This window comes from Apodemus sylvaticus, chromosome 12 (genome assembly GCF_947179515.1).
Source record: "Apodemus sylvaticus chromosome 12, mApoSyl1.1, whole genome shotgun sequence".
Classification (NCBI taxonomy): domain Eukaryota; kingdom Metazoa; phylum Chordata; class Mammalia; order Rodentia; family Muridae; genus Apodemus; species Apodemus sylvaticus.
Genome location: NC_067483.1, coordinates 10773325 through 10791302, shown reverse-complemented (window position 1 = coordinate 10791302; position 17978 = coordinate 10773325). Strand labels below are relative to the sequence as shown.

Below are 17978 nucleotides of genomic sequence, written 5' to 3'. Positions count from 1 at the left end.
TGCCTACAAATATATGATTCCATATACTCTACATGAGTTGGTTCTACTCCATGTGCCTTCTTGTAAACATCTTCCAGATTTCAGGAACATTCCTGGGAACTATGCAGTGTCAAAGATGAGAAGCTAGAATAAATGCCACAGGAAATACAATGATGTTTCTTTCTCTCTGCTCTCAGGATCAGATGTGGCTGACTTTAATGGCTGGAGCTCACTTCTCTACAGGTTCAATCAGAAGACAATGAGCACGTTCAAAGACGTGATCTCCCTGAAGTTCAAGAGCATGCAAAGGGATGGGGTCCTGTTCCACGGAGAAGGACAACGTGGAGACCACATCACCCTAGAGCTCCAAAAGGGCAGGCTCGCCCTGTACCTGAACCTGGGTAAGATCAAATCTGTGCTTATATGCTCACATGACTCTTGTGGCCAGAGGTGAATCTAGGGAATCTTTTTTGGACACTGTTCCTCACCTTTTGTGGCAGTCTCTCACTGAATCAGTAGTTTATGGATTTGGCCAGACTGACTGACAAACACCAAGAAACTTCCTGTCACTATTTCCCCTCTCTGCTCTGCTATTCCTCAATGTTGGAATTATAAGCATGAATTGCTGCTGCTGGCTTTGTACCTAAGGTCTAGGAATTGAACTCCACTCCTCAAGCTTCAAGCTTGTGCTGGTTTGTCAAACATGCATTAGATATCAGCTTGTGTGTGTGTGTGTGTGTGTGTTTTGTAAGACCATGAATATACAGATATGGACACATATGCACACAGAGAGAGAACTGAGCAAGACACTAGTTATTTCATCCTCTCTGTATTATTGCCTTGAGACAAAGACTCTTACTGACCTAGAAGCATATATTTTGGGTTAGACTCTTGAGATCCACTGATTTCTGCCATTGAGGGCTGAGGTTATAGAAACAACCATGCACATATTGACCATCATCATCATCATCATTGTTGTTGTCATCTTCATCATCATCATTTTAGGACATGAGTGCTAGAAAATCAAATGCAGGGCTTCAGGTGTTCGTAATTGCTAATTTTTGTACAAGGTCATTATAACATACATGAGATCATCTTCCACACATCAAATGGAGTCACTGAAGTACTAAGTGATCTATTTTCTTTGTCTTCATTGGAGTATCAGTGATTATTTTTAAATATTTCCTATTAATGATGTTAGAACAGCACTTAGTATTTGGGGGGGTAGAGGTATCATTCTTTGATACAACGCAATATAAGCTACAGCACAACTTTTCAATATCTTTAAATCTACCTACTTAAAATTAACTTTTTTCATAACTAAAGCTTTAAAATGACTTAATTTTTTCAAATATGTCCTGCTATAATGAACATCTTAAAAGAGCCACGTAAGCACAAAACAAAACAAAATAAGAACAAGAACAAATAAAAACAAACCAACTAAACAAACAAAAACTCCTAAATATTAGGAGAAAACGTTTAATTGTTTCATCCTACTTAGTGGGAGGAAATACGTGCAAATGGAACACAGTGAAAATCCTGCCACAGAACCATAACAGATGCAAGCATTCTTCAGGGCACTGATACAGCATTCAGTAGTGAAAGCTTTGGCCTGCGTGACAACATACCAAGAAAATGGTAAGAAATCAGTGACCATAAATTTTATAGCTCCTTTGAATGTCAGGCATTTTATTAAGTAAACTAACATGTATTACAGAATAATTATAAAGTTCACTAAAAGGCATTTATTTCCAATTTTCTACTTTTCAAGAGTCGACATTCAGGCACTTAAGTAAATATTCAAATGTATGTTTCACTTATACCACATAAAGCTATGTCACTTAGACCTCCAAAGTAGAATTTGTTTTCTGCATGTATTTAGTCAAACCACTTTCACTAGTTTTAATGTAAGATATATGGTTTTTAGAAAAAAACTAACTAAAAAGAAATGGATAAAATATATGTATAGCCTCTTTTGGATTGAATTAGGAAATAAACATGTGGGTTGGTGAGATGGCTCAGTGGATGAAGGTGACTGCTGGCAAAGCTTACAACCTGAATTCAAACCCTGGAACATAGAAGGCTTGATCAAGAACAGCACTGCATGCTAACACTCACACTGTCTAAGATGAATAAATAAATAAATAAATAAATAAATTAATAAATAAATAAATAAACTTGTGAAAATGGACATAACCCAGTGGTAGATTATACTAAGAATTGGACCATCATGTTCAAGACTGAAAACATCCTCAAAGTTACTATACAAATATATGAAATTCTTTGTAATTAAAGTGACATTCAGTAATTCACATAGTCCAAACATAATTTTTTATATTTAGTTTTTATTAGATATATACTTTAATTACATTTCAAATGTTGTCTCCTGGTTTCTACCCGAAAATCTCCTAACCCATCCCCAATCCCCCTGTCCACCAATCAAAAATTATAGGATGCTTCACCATTTATGGATGTCATCCTTGAGCGGGAGCCATGCTAACCTTCTCAGTATTGTTCCAATTTTAGTGTATGTGCTGCCAAAGTGAGCACCAAACATAGTGCTCTTTCTGGATGCTATAATAGTTATTCTAACTCTAAAATATAGAGGAAAAGATATATCTTTTGATATTGTGGTAAATTTTTGTGCTTTATGGGTTCATAGTGTTTATTGGTGGTTTTGAATAGTTGTGTTTAGTGTTCATTTGCACATTTTTGTTCTACTTGTATACATCCTATATTAATTATGTTCAATTATAGGCATTTTATTTATTAGGTATTCTTTTTAGTATCATTTAAAATATAGTTTTCATTCATAAATATTTGAAAATGTGATGAGAACATGAAATATGCCACTTCAACACTGTCTTATATCCTATTGCTGATTTACATGTATGTTTAATCTCTCCTCAAACTCCTGAATATTATCTCCAATTTTAAGTCATTTTTTGAAAAATGACTTTTGAAAAAATAGTCTTTTTTCAGCCACTATTAATAAGTGAAAATAATAAATAGTAATTTATTTCCTTACAACATATTTCCACAAAGCAGATCAGTAGGTTAAAAAGGACCCAAAGAACTGAAGGGGTTTGCAGCACCATAGGAGGAACAACAATTTGAACAGCCCAGACACCCTAGAGGTCCCAGGGACTAAACCACCAACAAAACAGTACACATGGAGGGGCCCAGGGTTCCAGATGCATATGCAGCAGAAGATGACCTTGTTGAACATCAAAGGGAGAAGAAGCTCTTGCTCCTGAAAAGGCAAGATACCCTAGTATAAGAGAATGCTAGAACAGAGAAACAGGGAAGTGAGAGTGGATGGATTGGTAAGTGGGAGTCAGGGGGGGTGGGGACTAGGGGATTTTCAGGGGGATATAGGAAAGGAGACAGCATTTGAAATGTAAATAAAGAATATATCTAATAAAAAGAAAAAAGGCCAGGACATAAAGGTTCTTATCTAAAGTCCTGATTTGACACAGCCATGTAGCTTGCTCTGTCTGCACCTCAGTGACCATGTTTTTAAACTGTTCATTGATACATGTTAGTGCAGGGTATTTCCTTGCACAGATGTGGCACATAGCAAGAGAGGGTCTCTCAGTCAAACACAGAATTCAATGAGATGGGGGGAGTCTTGTGAGGTAGATCCCACTTGAAACTTCAGTCTCTACTCGACTGGCATTACAGTGGGCCACCTACCAGTAGACATTTACTAGGGCTTCTTGAGATTTGAATTCTGGTCATTACGCTTGCACAACAAGCATTTGAACTGCAGAGCCATCTCCCAAACCTTATATAATGAATTTTGAAGAAAAAATATCTTCAGTGTAATGAAACAGAGAACACACATATGTAAAGTCCAAGATCAAATAGATTCCCTCAACCTCTATATTAGAAAAAAAAAATGAACTAAATCCCAATTGTTGGAAAAGCAAATAGGTAAAATCTGAGAATACAGCTCATAAAAATAAAATAAAAATGAAGAGATTTTTGAACTCTCCCCATACTAAGAGAAATACACAGTACATGGCTTAGAAAGGTGGCTCAATGAGTTTCATGTTTGCCACAAAAGTGTGAGAATCTGCACTTGGATCACTAATACGCGCATAAAGCCAGACTTTTTTACCACAGCATTCTTACTGTAGTTTGAGAGAGAGATAAAAGAAAATCTAGAGGCTCATAGCATGGTTAGTCAGGGATATTCAGGGACAAACAGGAAACATGTCTTAAATAATATAGAAGGTGAATAATAATATTTAAGGCTGTCTCTGATCTCCAAAGGTACATTGTCGCACACACACACACACACACACACACACACACACACACACAAGCACACAGAGAGATTCTCTCTGTTAAAGTAATGTGTGTTAAAATTTTTCAGAAATATATTTTTCCCATTAGATATGCGTAAATTAGAGCAGAAGTTTAAATTGGCATAACTTTTAAATAAGCTGATTTGGATACAAATATCAAATTTTAACTTGTTGCTAACCTAACCTTCCATTGCTGTTAATCAAATGCAGCAATCTCATTCACAGAGTCCAGGAGGGTGATGCTAGTCCTGTGAGTCAGCTTTCTTCTGCTTAGGACATTTCCACTGTCACTGCCAGCCCTGAGACTAGGCACTAGTTCCTCCAGGCTAAGTGGATACTACCTCTTCCTGTGTCTTAGCCTCTTGCCTATGTTTATGTGGTCATGTGTGTTAACTATTATCACTAGGAGATAGCAACACTGGTACTCTCAGATGAGAGAGCTCCACCCCTACTTGAAAACTTTTCTTGCAGGACCTGCGGAGAACCCTGCTATTCCTCTCCTGGGCATATACCCAAAGGATTCCCCGGCATGCAATAAAGACTCATGCTCCATTATGTTCATAGCAGCCTTACTTATAATAGCCAGATGCTGGAAAGAACCCAGATGCCCCTCAAAGGAGGAATGGGTACAGAAAATGTGGTATATTTACACAATGGAATACTACTCAGCAATTAGAAATAATGAATTCACAAAATTTTTAGGCAAATGGTTTGATCTGGAAAATATCATCCTAAGTGAGGTAACCCGATCACAAAAGAATACACATGGAATGCAATCTCTGATAAGTGGATATTAATTAGCCCAGAAGCCCTGAATACCCAAGGCACAAATCGCATAACAAATAACTCCCATGAAGATGTATGGAGAGGGTCCTGATCCTGGAACGGATTGATCTAGCATTGGAGGGGAATGTAAGGACAGAGAAAAAGGAGGGGGGTGATTGGAGAATGGATGGAGAGAACAAGGTTTATGGGACATATGGGGAGGGGGGATCTGGGAAAGGGGAAATCATTTGGAATGTAAACAAAGAATATAGAAATAAAAATATATAAAAAAGAAAACTTTTCTTTATATGACCATGACCAATGTTACTATATTGAAATTTACTTCAGAGGGAGGGGAAGAAGAGAGGTGGATATTAATTAACACATTAGCATAATCTGACAATGACAAGAATTCAAGGCTTGTGTAATTGATATATACATACATAAATAAGTAATAAAAAGCAGAAGCACCTATTGACCTCTTTTGCTTTCCAAGTATGCCAAGTATGTTGTCCCCACACTAACTCCTGCAAGAAGCCAGATATCCTTACTCAGTGATACAAACAGCACAACCAGGCCATAGTGAGGCTAGCAGGGAGCAGCCCTCTGAGCTGTTCCTGATACCTTCAAGTCATACAATATCACCTGTGCACCTAAATACAGGTGGCATTAAAGATGATAAAATACAAGAAAGAGAAGAGACACACTTATTGTACTCTGAGTGGATTGGGGACACTTACTGTGGGGCAATGGATGTTGCCAGGAATTTGGTAAGGTTAAGTGCTTTTGGAAGCCCCAGAACTTCATACCAGAGAATTGTAAGTGCTTCATTTGCTCTCCAACCAGGACCATGACAGATGACCACAACACCCAAATCTGTCATGTAGTGGCAGTGCCCCAAGACACTTCATGCACAGCTGAGGTATCCCTAACATCACAGACCAAGCCAATAGATAGTATCTGCTGTCAAACCCTAATCCACCCAAAAATGTACATAATATCTTATCCAGATAGAATAAAGGTGTGAGAATTACTCCATGAAGGATTGTGTGAGAACTTCTGTTGTACAACAGCTATAACATTACCTGAGTAAGAGAGTTTTCTCCTGAAACTGGGGTCAGCTGTGATCAGTCCCCACTTGGTGGAGCACAGACTTAGTTGCCTTATCAAGCAGTGTCTAGCCTCTTTGTTTAGACTCAGGAACAAAAGCAGTGCTTCCACTCCCTGCTGCACTACCTGCAGTTTCCTGCTACACCATGGAAGCTGCTGCAGAGGGAGCAGTAGCTGTCTCCATCCACCTCCCTTCTCCCCCCTCAGAGAGTGCAACTCCTTCCCACAGGTTTCCACACAGAGAATCAGCAGGCAGCATACTATACTCTCAAACTGAAAGTAATATATTAGAGGTCCAAATGATGTATCAGTGGGTAAAGGGCCCACTGGGCACTGCCAGGCCTAATAGTAAGAGATTAGCACACACATGGTACAAAGCAAAATCCAACTCAATACATACACACATGCATGCACACATGCTTACATACACGCAAGCATGCATACACACAATATATAAATATTTTAAAAATTATGGATCTGTAATGACAGCTTTTCTTTGATTCTGAGAAAAATTTGTGTGGTAGCAGCAGCCATTACCTTTTGGTGGAGGGACTCAGTTCATAGGGTAGGCACTTAACAGTTGAAGCTGAGATGGTTATGATTTCCCCTCTTCCTGTGTGTACAGACACACTCTGTATGGCCACTGGCTTCCTGAAAGTTGGTTCAACATCACTTTTGTCTTATAAATTGTGTGTGTCTGTGTGTTTAATTATGTTTATTTTAAATGTTGAAACTTCTGTTTTCAATCTCATTGGTTTTGCCAGTGTTGTTAGCATTCCTGTCACCATGTGATTGCTGTTGTCCTGGAGACATTCATTTCCTGTCATAAAGTGGAGATGTATATCATTTGAGCTACAACCTGTTTATGGAATTTGAGGGCAAACCTGTGTATGAATCTTACTGTATGCCTGATGGTATGCATGGTGGAGGGACAGATTTGAGGAATCCTTACTTACCTGGTACTCAGTGCTGTATATGGATATGACTCAAAGTTTCCCAGGCTAACACTACGTTCCACCTCCCCCCTCTGTAGATGACAGCAAAGGCCAGCTCAGCAGTACTGTGCCCTTGGTCATCCTGGGTAGCCTTCTGGATGACCAGCACTGGCACTCGGTTCTCCTGGAACGTGTGGGCAAGCAGGCAAACTTCACTGTGGACACAAACACACAGCACTTCCAGACGAAGGGTGAGACTGATGTACTGGACATTGACTATGAGGTGAGTCAACCCTCCCTGCAGGTTCCATAGAGTAGGAGGGATGTCTATAAATCAAACTTTAAGCTCCTCTATCTGGGCTAGGTTAGAAGGGAAGAGTCACCAACGAAGATCCGCACTAAGGTCTGAAAGTGCCTTGGCCAAGCTCTGTGTCCCTAATGAGGGACAATTGTACAAGTCAAAATCAATATTTCTTTTTACTCTCTTGCATATATGTATATATATATATATATATGTATGATAGGGTGTGTGGGCGTGTATGTGTGTGTTTATGTGTGTGTGTGTGTGTGTGTGTCTTTGTATCCTTGTATAATTTCTGTTGCTGTGTCACAGAAACCTGGCAACTAAGAGTTTATTTAGCTTATGATTCCTGATTAGAATCTATCACTTCAGAGAAGTCAAAGCATAAACTCAAGTAGCTAGCCAGTCACATTACATCAACAGTAAAGAGAAATGAGAATAAATATGTTTTTCTTTATTTATTCTTAATCAGAATTCTTCACATATAAGCAGCCCAGGGCTCAACCCATGTGATGATGTAGATCACATTCATCGTGTGTCTCCCTCACTCAAATAGAAATCAAGACAATCTCCTACATACATGTGACAGGCCAGTGTAATAAACACTGAATTGACTCTCTTCCCAGGCAATCCTATAAGCAAGTGAACATTTAAGCTAACATCGAAATGGATATTTCTCTTTAAGTGTCTCCATATGCCCTTATGTTTGTATATGTGTGAGTGTGTATATATGTATGTGTGTGTGTGTGTTACTTGGCATTGAATCTAGAAGCATTCACATGCTAGGAAACCACTCTACCAGGAAGCTATGTCTACAGTCCTTTTATTATTTTTTAAATTAATTTCAGGTAAGTTCATTATATTAAGACAGGATCACATATAGCATAGACTGTTCTTAAACACTCTTAAACTACTAATACCATTGCCTTTACTTCCTGAGTACTGTGGCTATAGTTATGTACCCTCACAATCCTTTTCATGTGGTACTAAAGATGGAATTCTACCAACAAAGCTGCATCTTCAATACCTCATTTTTAATATTCAAGAAATATTTTACTCAGTTATCTGACTTAGCATACTGAGTATGTGAGATTATAGGCTTGTCCCACTATGAAAGACTCCTCTTTTGCAATCTTAAAGACTCATTGAAGAAAAAGAAAGATAAAAGGGACAGAGATTTTGATCACAGACAAAAGTTCAGAGAACTATATCTTAACAAAAAAGGACAAATCGGCAACCAACAAATTGGGAAAAGACCTTCACCAACCCTATATCTGACAGAGGGCTAATATCCAATATATACAAAGAAGTCAAGAAGTTATACCTCAGAAAACCAAATAACCCCATTAAAAATGGGGTACAGAGCTAAACAAAGATTTTTCACCTGAAGAACTTCAGATGGCTGAGAAGCACCTTAAAGAAATGGTCAACATTATTAGTCCTTAGGGAAATGTAAATCAAAACAACCAGGAGATTTCACCTCACACCAGTCAGAATGGCTAAGATTAAAAGCTCAGGAGACAGCAGGTGTTGGCGGGCATGTGGAGAAAGAGGAACACTACTCCACAGCTGGTGGGGTTGCAAATTGGTACAACTACTCTGGAAATCAGTATAGCTGTTCCTCAGAAAACTGGGCATGACACTTCCCGAGGACCCTGCTATACCACTCCTGGGCATATACCAGAGGATTCCTCAGAATGTAATAGGAATACATGCTATACTATGTTCATAGCAGCCCTATTTATAATATCCAGAAGCTGGAAAGAACCCAGATGTCCTTCAATGAAGGAATGGATACAAAAATGTGATAAATATACACAATGGAATACTATTTACCCATTAGAAAGAATGAATTCATGAAATTCTTAGACAAATGGATAGAGCTGGACAACATCATCCTAAGTGAGGTAACCCAGTCTCAAAAAAACACTCATGGTATGCACTCACTGATAAACGGATATTAGTCTAGAAGCTTGGAATACTCAAAACACAATCCACATATCAAATGATGTCCAAGAAGAAGGAAGGAGTAGGCCATCATTCTGGAAAGGCTCAGTGCAGCAGTGTAGGGGAATACCAGAGCAGGGAAGTGGGAAGGGATGAATGGGGGAAGAGGGGGAGGGAAGAGGGTTTCTGAGACATTCAGTGAGGGGGTATCAAGGAAAGGGGAAATATTTGAAATGTAAATAAAGAATATATCAAATAAAACAAGAAATAATGGAAAAATTAAAAGCAAACTTATTTCATTTTAGTCATCATCATAAACCTTAAGAAAGTTCTTTTCCTTTGATACTAATGTCTATTCTGTGTCTTGTAGATAATGTATGCCATTCAGTAATTTTAAAAGACCCATTGCCTTCCTTTGTCTCAGACAATATATCATATAGCTATTTGTGAATTGCTGACAAGAGAAGATCTTTGAGTATCCATCACTTTCTTACATAAACTTGTTTAATTGTTTGAAGAAACAAAGAGATCACAGGAAATTAGAGTGATCTCAAAGCACAGAGATATCTTTAATGAACTTGAAGACATTGACAAAATGATAGCCACCAAGTCCATGTTCATTCTCACCATTTTTCCATATACTTCAATGCCCAAGGTAACTGTTTTAAATTCTATGCAATTACCTAATTTTCCACTGATTTACAAGCATGTTGCCTCTGTATGATCTAATTAGGACAGAAATTTATGAGCTCACAGCTGTGTGACATTGAAATGAATATTAATTTTTTGAAAAATGACCTCAGCAGTGTCACTCTATTAAGCTGTAGCTGCTCCCATCAGATATGTGCCTTCCTGTAGAAGCACACTGTTTTGTTTGTTAATTTTTTGTCTATTTGTTTTGTTTGTTTTGTTTTGTTTTGTTTTGTTTTGTTTGTTCAAGAAAGGTGTTTCTGTGTAGCCCTGGCTGTCCTGGAACTCACTCTGTAGACCAGGTTGGTCTCTAACTCAGAAATACACCTGCCTCTTCATCCCAAATGTTGGGATTAAAGGCATGGTGCCACAACTGCTTGGCTGAAAAATATACTTCTTAAGGGTAAAACAACTTGAAAATTTTTTCTCAGAAATTGCTGTTTCATGAACCTCAAACTTTTGCCAACATTTGGAGACAAGAGACAGATTGCTCTATCATAACATCATAAAATAAGACATCATAAAATTATACAGATTTATGATGGTGCCAGATACCATCTGTACTGTATAACAGAAGTTAAGTGTCAGAAGTCTCTATTTTGAACTTTTAAGCTGATAAAGGTAAAGGGTATGATTAAGATATGTTACATATTTATATAACATATATGTGTAATAAATTATATAAGAATTACTTTACAATAAGAAATATCTATGTGTATGATATTCATATAACTTTAAAAATAACTTTAGATGAAACTTTGAGAACATGAAAAAATAGTTTTATCATTCAAAGGCATGAAGGTCCTTCTAAGTGTGGCATAGATTCCAGTGGAAAAATAATAAAACATAGAATAATTTTTATTTCTATAAATATTTTTAAAAAAATCTCTGGGGATAGAGAGATGGCTCATTGGTTAACAGCACTGATTGCTACGCTGAAGGTCCTGAGTTCAAATCCCAGAAACCATATGGTGACTCACAACCATCTGTAAAGAGATCTGATGCCCTCTTCTGGTATGTCTGTAGATAGCTACAGTGTACTTAGATATAATAATAAATAAATCTTTAAAAAAAATCTTCAAATGGCTGAGAAGCATCTTAAAAAATGCTCAACTTCATTAGTCATTATGGAAATGCAAATCAAAACAAACCTGAGATTTCAACTTACACCAGTTAGAATGGCTAAGATTAAAAATTCCGGAGACAGCAGGTGTTGGCGATGATGTAGAGAAAGAGGAACACTCCTCCACTGCTGGTGGGGTTGCAAACTGGTACAACCACTCTGGAAATTAGTCTGGCAGTTCCTCAGAAAACTGGGCACGTCACTTCCAGAGGATCCTGCTATACCACTCCAGGGCATATACCCAGAGGATTCCCCAGCATGTAATAAGGATATGTGCTCCACTAATTCATAGAAGCCCTATTTATAATAGCCAGAAGCTGGAAAGAACCCAGGTATCCCTCAATGGAAGAATGGATGCAAAAAATGTGGTATACATACACAATGGAGTATATTCAGCCATTAGAAACAATGAATTCATGAAATTCTTAGACAGATTAATGGAGCTGGAGAACATCATATTAAGTGAGGTAACTCACTCTCAAATTATCAATCATGTTATGCACTTACTAATAAGTGGCTATTAGCCTAGAAAATTGGAATACCCAAAACATAATCCACACATCAAATGAGGTACAAGAAGAAAGGAGGAGTTGCCCCTGGTTCTGGAAAGACTCAGTGCAGCAGTATAGGACAAACCCAGAACAGGTTAGTGGGAAGGGGTGGATGGGAGAACATGGGGAGGGAAGGGGACTTTTGTGACTTTCAGGGAGTGAGGGAGTGGGGGGCCAGAAAAGGGGAAATCATTTGAAATGTAAATAAAAAATTTATCGAATAAAAAAAGAAAAGAAAAGAAACAAGAGAATGATAATAAAATAAAAAAACTTCCATTAAAGAGATACCTGATTAATATCAGCATACTCTACCAAATAATAAGTATAACTAGTGTGTCAAAATATAATATTTTTAACAAATTAGCAAATACAATTTTGACAAATCAACTAACCTAAATGTTGGAAAACAACAAAAGAACACATATGTATTAAATTATAAATTATTTTCACATGCAAAATAAGATTCTTTTGATTAGCAAATAAGGAATTCTAAACCATTGTCCCAGTGAGCTTCCAGACTTTCAAGACCAATAAAATGTAGCATGCTATATTGACATGTACATATAGAAGACACAAGTATGAGAGTTTGAGGTACTTCATTGTTAGTATATAATGAATGCAATATTTAAGAAATGGTAATAATAACATTTATTCAAAATAATGCATGGAATATATATATATATATATATATATATATATATATATATATATATATATATATATATATATATATATCTTATGGCTATATGTTAATAATGAGAAATAAAAAATAAAAGACAAGTTGTTGATTACTTCTATAATAATTATGGAACATTTTAAATAGTGGGTACATCTTGCTTGTTAAGTCATTACTGTTGCACACAGCATTCATGGCTGAGTAAATCATTGAAGTCTGAGGTACTATGAAGGCTAGCTTCTAGGAAGTAAACTTCTTGTTCATATCCAACCTGACTTTTGTCATCCAATGACCAAAGTATGCATGCTGTCAGCAATATATATCTCAACATTAAGTTGTGGAGGACAACCAAGAACAATGATAGTTTGTATCATTTAGAGAAGTCTGATTGTCATAGTCCAAAAGGATTGGTAATTGAAAAATTATGGTGAGCCTAATATTACAGTAACTTAATGGAGTATCGCAATCACTTTGTATCTGTTCACATCAACAAAAGCTCACACTAGGCTGCTCATGGGTCACCTGGGAAAAGAGATAATGGAGGCCAGTGAAATGGTTTCTCTCTCCTCTCAGATCAGTAATATTTAGGCTTTCATGGGGTAGTTTCTTACTTAGATTCTGATAGGGATGGGGTTTTTCCAAATCCCTTCTGAGAGTTAACTTGTGTCTAAAAAGTATAAGTGCAGTAAATTTGTTATTCCTCAGAAGAGTTAACTCTCAACTCACATGACAGCAATCTAACTCTCTCTGATTATGTGTTTTCTTAACCAACATGGAAGGTGCATGGGGAATCATAATATTTGGGATTTTATTTTCTTTCTGTAAATCAAACCTGGATAAACTTAAAAGGACTCCTATCTTAACCACTTAATAAATCATATTTTGTTGATGCTCTCACTTAGGGCAGGAGTGCTAAACAGAAACTTGCAAAGCTATAATGTACTCATTGGAAGAAATGAAACAATCCTACAAGTTCTCATAGGGTAGCATCTCGTATATTGACATATACTGATACATATACATATTTTCATATATATATAGTTTCTTTCATATTTAATGTAATTGTTTACTTTTAATACTTATTAAAATGTTTCATGTGTACATGAAAGTGCACATTTTTATGGCAGCTAAAACTCCACACTATATATTTTTCTTGCTTTCCTTCTCGATTATTTATTTTAATACATGTATTATTTATATGTTGTGTGATATATACGCATATATATGTATATATATAATTTTATACTATATGATTAAATTTACCTATTTTGAAAACTATATCCTCATTACATACTTGTCTTGGAATTTAAATTCATAGAAAGGATTGAGATTTTTCTACTTGTCTTTTATTTGTTTCAAAAAATAATATTGGTGTTATTTCTTACCTAAAAACAATGAATATGTTTGTTTGAATTAGCACAGTATTATTCTAATTCAATGTCTCTCTGAAATGATTCTTCCTTCCTTTCCTCCTTCCTTCCTTCTTCCTTCCCTCTTTTTCTTTTTCTTTCTTTCTTTTTCTTTTTCTTTTTCTTTTTCTTTTCTTTTCTTTTTCTTCTTCTTCTTCTTCTTCTTCTTCTTCTTCTTCTTCTTCTTCTTCTTCTTCTTCTTCTTCTTCTTCTTCTTCTTCTTCTTCTTCCCCATTCTTCTTCCTCTCTCTCTCTCTCTCTCTCTCTCTCTCTCTCTCTCTCTCTCTCTCTCTCTCAAGGATCCCAGGTAGCTCAAGCTGCTGGCATTTAACTCACTATGTGATTGAATATGATCTTGATTTTCCATTCCTCCAGCCTTTACCCTCCAAGAGCTGTGATTACAGATACAACAGCATACCCAATTTTTGCAGTGATCAAGATGTAATTCTAGACCTGCTGTGGGTTAGGAAAGCAGTGTACCAGCTGAGCTCTATTCCAGTCCACTAGAAGATTGGAAGATGTTCCACATAGTCAGAACCTCCCCTTGCTGTTGTCCTTGCTATTGCTGGCACTGGTTACTGAGCACTTGCATTATTACACATACATGAACAAAGTGATGACTGAACACTTGGGACTTTTTATCTCAGATTAAAATAACTATAGATCCTCAGGAAAATTGGTTCTAAGACAATGTGGAATATAATTGCTATTGGTATATATTGGTATTCTTCCTTGAAAACTAAGTTGTAAGGCTAACCTAAAATGACTGCATAGAGAATACAGAAAAATCATTAAGATAAAATAAGATGAAAAAGGAGAAAATTCAAAGAGAGAGAGAGAGAGAGAGAGAGAGAGAGAGAGAGAGAGACCCCTCATGGTATATAACATTTGCACTATTGTATTATTTTCTCTTCTTTTGCTGTGATTAAATACTCTTACCAAAGAACTAAAGAGAGAAAAGGAGTATTTTTGCTTATAGTTCCAAAGGGATACCATTCATTATTTTGAACAAAGCACAGCAGCAGGACTGTGAGGCTAGCTGACACACTTCATTAGGAGTAGAGAAGCTGAGAGCCAATGAAGTATTTCCAGACTATAAAAACTTCACAGCTAAGTACTCCCTCTTGGAAGGCTCCACAGCTCAAATGTCCCAGAACTTTCCTGAGCAGCACAACCACCTAGAAACACGTGTGCCTCTGAGTATCTTTATCATTCCAACCCAACGATTTAACCCTTAAACCAGCCCAGCAAAGGATATAACCCATAATGTATCATACAGTAAGCTCTAAGACACAGGAGGAGGGACACATCTTCAATTCTCTTTCCCTTTTACTCACATATTCATAGATACATGATGCCTAGAGATTCACCAGGGGAGATGGCTGCCCTCTTGGGCATAGGAGATCGATGATGGAACTTGGTTTGAAAACTTACTGGGAAAGATTTTTAGATACTCTTAAGGCATTTTCTTTTCTTCTAGTCTCCATTTTTTAAATGTTTATTTTGTTTTGCTTGTTTTATATTTCCTCAAATAGTATAACTATAAAATGTTAACTCATGGGCATATATATATTAATAGATGAGCTTAAGTTCAGTGATTCTATCATGATGAATTTAAAAAAACAAACAAACAAAAGAATGGCTAGTATCTCACCAGCCTCAGTAGGTAAATTCACTTGCTTCCCATCCTAATGATCTGCATTTATTCCCTGACTTCTACATGGTTTAAACCAAGAACTAACTCTCTCAGTTGTTTCTAGACTTCCGTGTGGCAGGCATATATCCCCCAACACAAACTAACTCTCTAAATATTAAATAAATGTGTTAAAAAACAAATAATCTAGGAGGAGGGTAAGTGAAATTATGTAGTATGGGGATCTGAGCACTGTATGAATATGCACACACATATATGAGGACTCACATGTACAGACAAATATGCACATGCAAAGTATATGTATTATACAAGTTAATATGTGTTAGATGTAAGAAAATGGCATTAAACATGGAGCAGTCTTTTCAAGTTGACATCATAACAAGGAAGTACACCTTTTCTACCCCTTTATGTTTCTTTAAGTGCTGGAGGTGGAATCTCGGATGTCATGCATTTTACGTGAGTGCCTGGCCACTTTATTTATATCCAGGATAAGACTGACTTGGAGGACTTTCTGCGTCAGGGCTGCTTGTGATCTTCCCACTCTGGGTTCCTCATTTTTATCAGCATTCACAGAAGCAACTGATAACAAATTTTCCTGTTTTATCCAAGTTTCTGCTAGAATGTGGACAGCATGAATTAATTAGCCTGGCAGTTTCTAATTGAAGTGACTAATCAGACATTTGGAGACTGGCTTAATTACTATACTAGTCAGAAAAATAATAAAATATTAGCCAGGCTCCTTCACACATGCATGATGCTTGAGGCAAGAATCCATATGGTGTGTCAATGCTGTAATCTAAATATTTAAGGAGTTATAAATCAAGCAAAGAATTTATGCAATAAAATGTATTAAGGTCTCCTAGGAAGATCAAAATGATTTCAAAGTCACATGGCATCATTCCCTACTCTGTCCATTCTGTGATCAGCTCCTTATAACCTCAGAAGAAGAGATGAGAAGAGAGAACACTGTTGATTTTGATGATGGCATCACAATTTTAAAACAACAGACTTGCATGTTTTGGGAATGTCAAGGTAGAAAACAGTAGTTACATGCTTGTGGTCTTCCCAACTGTATATGAGCACTGTTCCTCACAAGCAGAATGTGGTCTCTGGAGTCACAGAAAAATGCCATGTCCACAGCAGGGACCCATATCTTCTCAGCATGTGGTGAACACTGATGTGAAGATTTTCATACAGACCATTTCTAGAGAAACAAAATATATACACTTTGATCAATTGGCCAAAGAAACTACTGTTAGTTATATAGAGACAACACCCATTAAATTTATGTTAGATCTATTCGACTGTTTTGCCCCCTAAGGTCTGAGTCTATGAAAGATACATGTTTGTACATTTAGTCTGTCATTATGTTTCCAAATTTACTCTACATTTACTGTACCAGGGTATCACATAAAATATAAACAAATATGGTACTTGGAAGTTAAGCTATCCACTGCCAATCTAAAACACCCTTTTTCCTCTCCTTTGCTGTGAGGTGTAGCAGATTTCTGGTAAAAAGGCACTGGAGGAAGGCTGAGAACTTCTCTAAGCAGTATAGTTTTTCAGCTAGGTGAATGACACAAGGGACAGAGTGCCCTCAAAGTAATAAGAGGTAGTTTATTTTGGTCCCAATTATGAATAACCCTGAACAAAGAACACAGATTCACACTGCCTCTAATAGTATGTGCCACAAATGTAATACAGAACAAAGAAATCCATATATCAAATAAATTTAAAACACAGTCAGGTACAGGAAAGAGAGAAGTCCCTTCTATAAGTCTTCAATGTTTTCTGATGACACTCTTAAAAGATATTGTTCGTGGAATCCAGCAGTCCTCTATGCATATTCCAATAGGGATTTTACCAGATTACAAGGTTGTTTGGCCAGATGCAGAGGTCGACAGTAGATAGCTATGTGGGCACTAAATAGATCTGTAAGATTCTCACTTAATATAATGGCAAAGTTAAAATTCAACCTTGTAAAATGTTTATCACAGCTATGATATTTTCTTTTCTATTTTAGTATATGAGAAAATATGTTTTATTTCCTTTTTATTTTATATTAGATATTTTCTCATTAACATTTGAAATGCTACACACTTTACTGGTCCCCCCCCCAAATCCCCTATCCAATCCCCCTCCACTTGCACACCAACCCACCCACTCCCACTTCCCTGTCCTGGTGTTCTACTACACTGAAGCACTGAGCTGCTATAAGACCAAAGGTCTCTCCTCTCATTCATATCCAACAAGGCCATCCTCTGCTACATATGCAACTAGAGTCATGGGTCACTCCATGTGCACTCTTAGGTTTGTGGTTTAGTCCCTGGAAGGTCTGGGGTGTCTGGCTGATTGATATTGTTCTTCCTGTGGGATTGAAAACCCCTTCAACTTCTTCAAACCTTTCTCTAGCTCCTCCATTGGAGACCCCATTCTCATTCAAAAGGTTGGCTGTGAGCATACACCTCTCTATATGTCAGGCAGGGGTACAACCTCTCAGGAGACAGCTATATCAGTCTCCTATC

General features: G+C 37.0%; 1 protein-coding gene and 1 non-coding gene across 4 annotated transcripts in view; one reads left to right on the top strand and one right to left on the bottom strand.

Annotated features, from left to right (window-relative positions):
* The window catches only part of LOC127697757 (contactin-associated protein like 5-3), an 826357-nt gene that overhangs the window by 300580 nt on the left and 507799 nt on the right, over positions 1-17978 (top strand). For all 3 annotated transcript variants that reach the window (XM_052201048.1, XM_052201047.1, XM_052201046.1), the window contains exons 5-6: positions 177-380; positions 7201-7385. In XM_052201048.1, coding sequence (XP_052057008.1) covers positions 177-380; positions 7201-7385 — 389 coding nt within the window. The remainder of the gene's footprint in view (positions 1-176; positions 381-7200; positions 7386-17978) is intronic.
* Positions 2422-2529, bottom strand: LOC127698024 (U6 spliceosomal RNA). Its single transcript, XR_007980666.1, has one exon. It is a non-coding gene; the product is annotated as a U6 spliceosomal RNA (small nuclear RNA).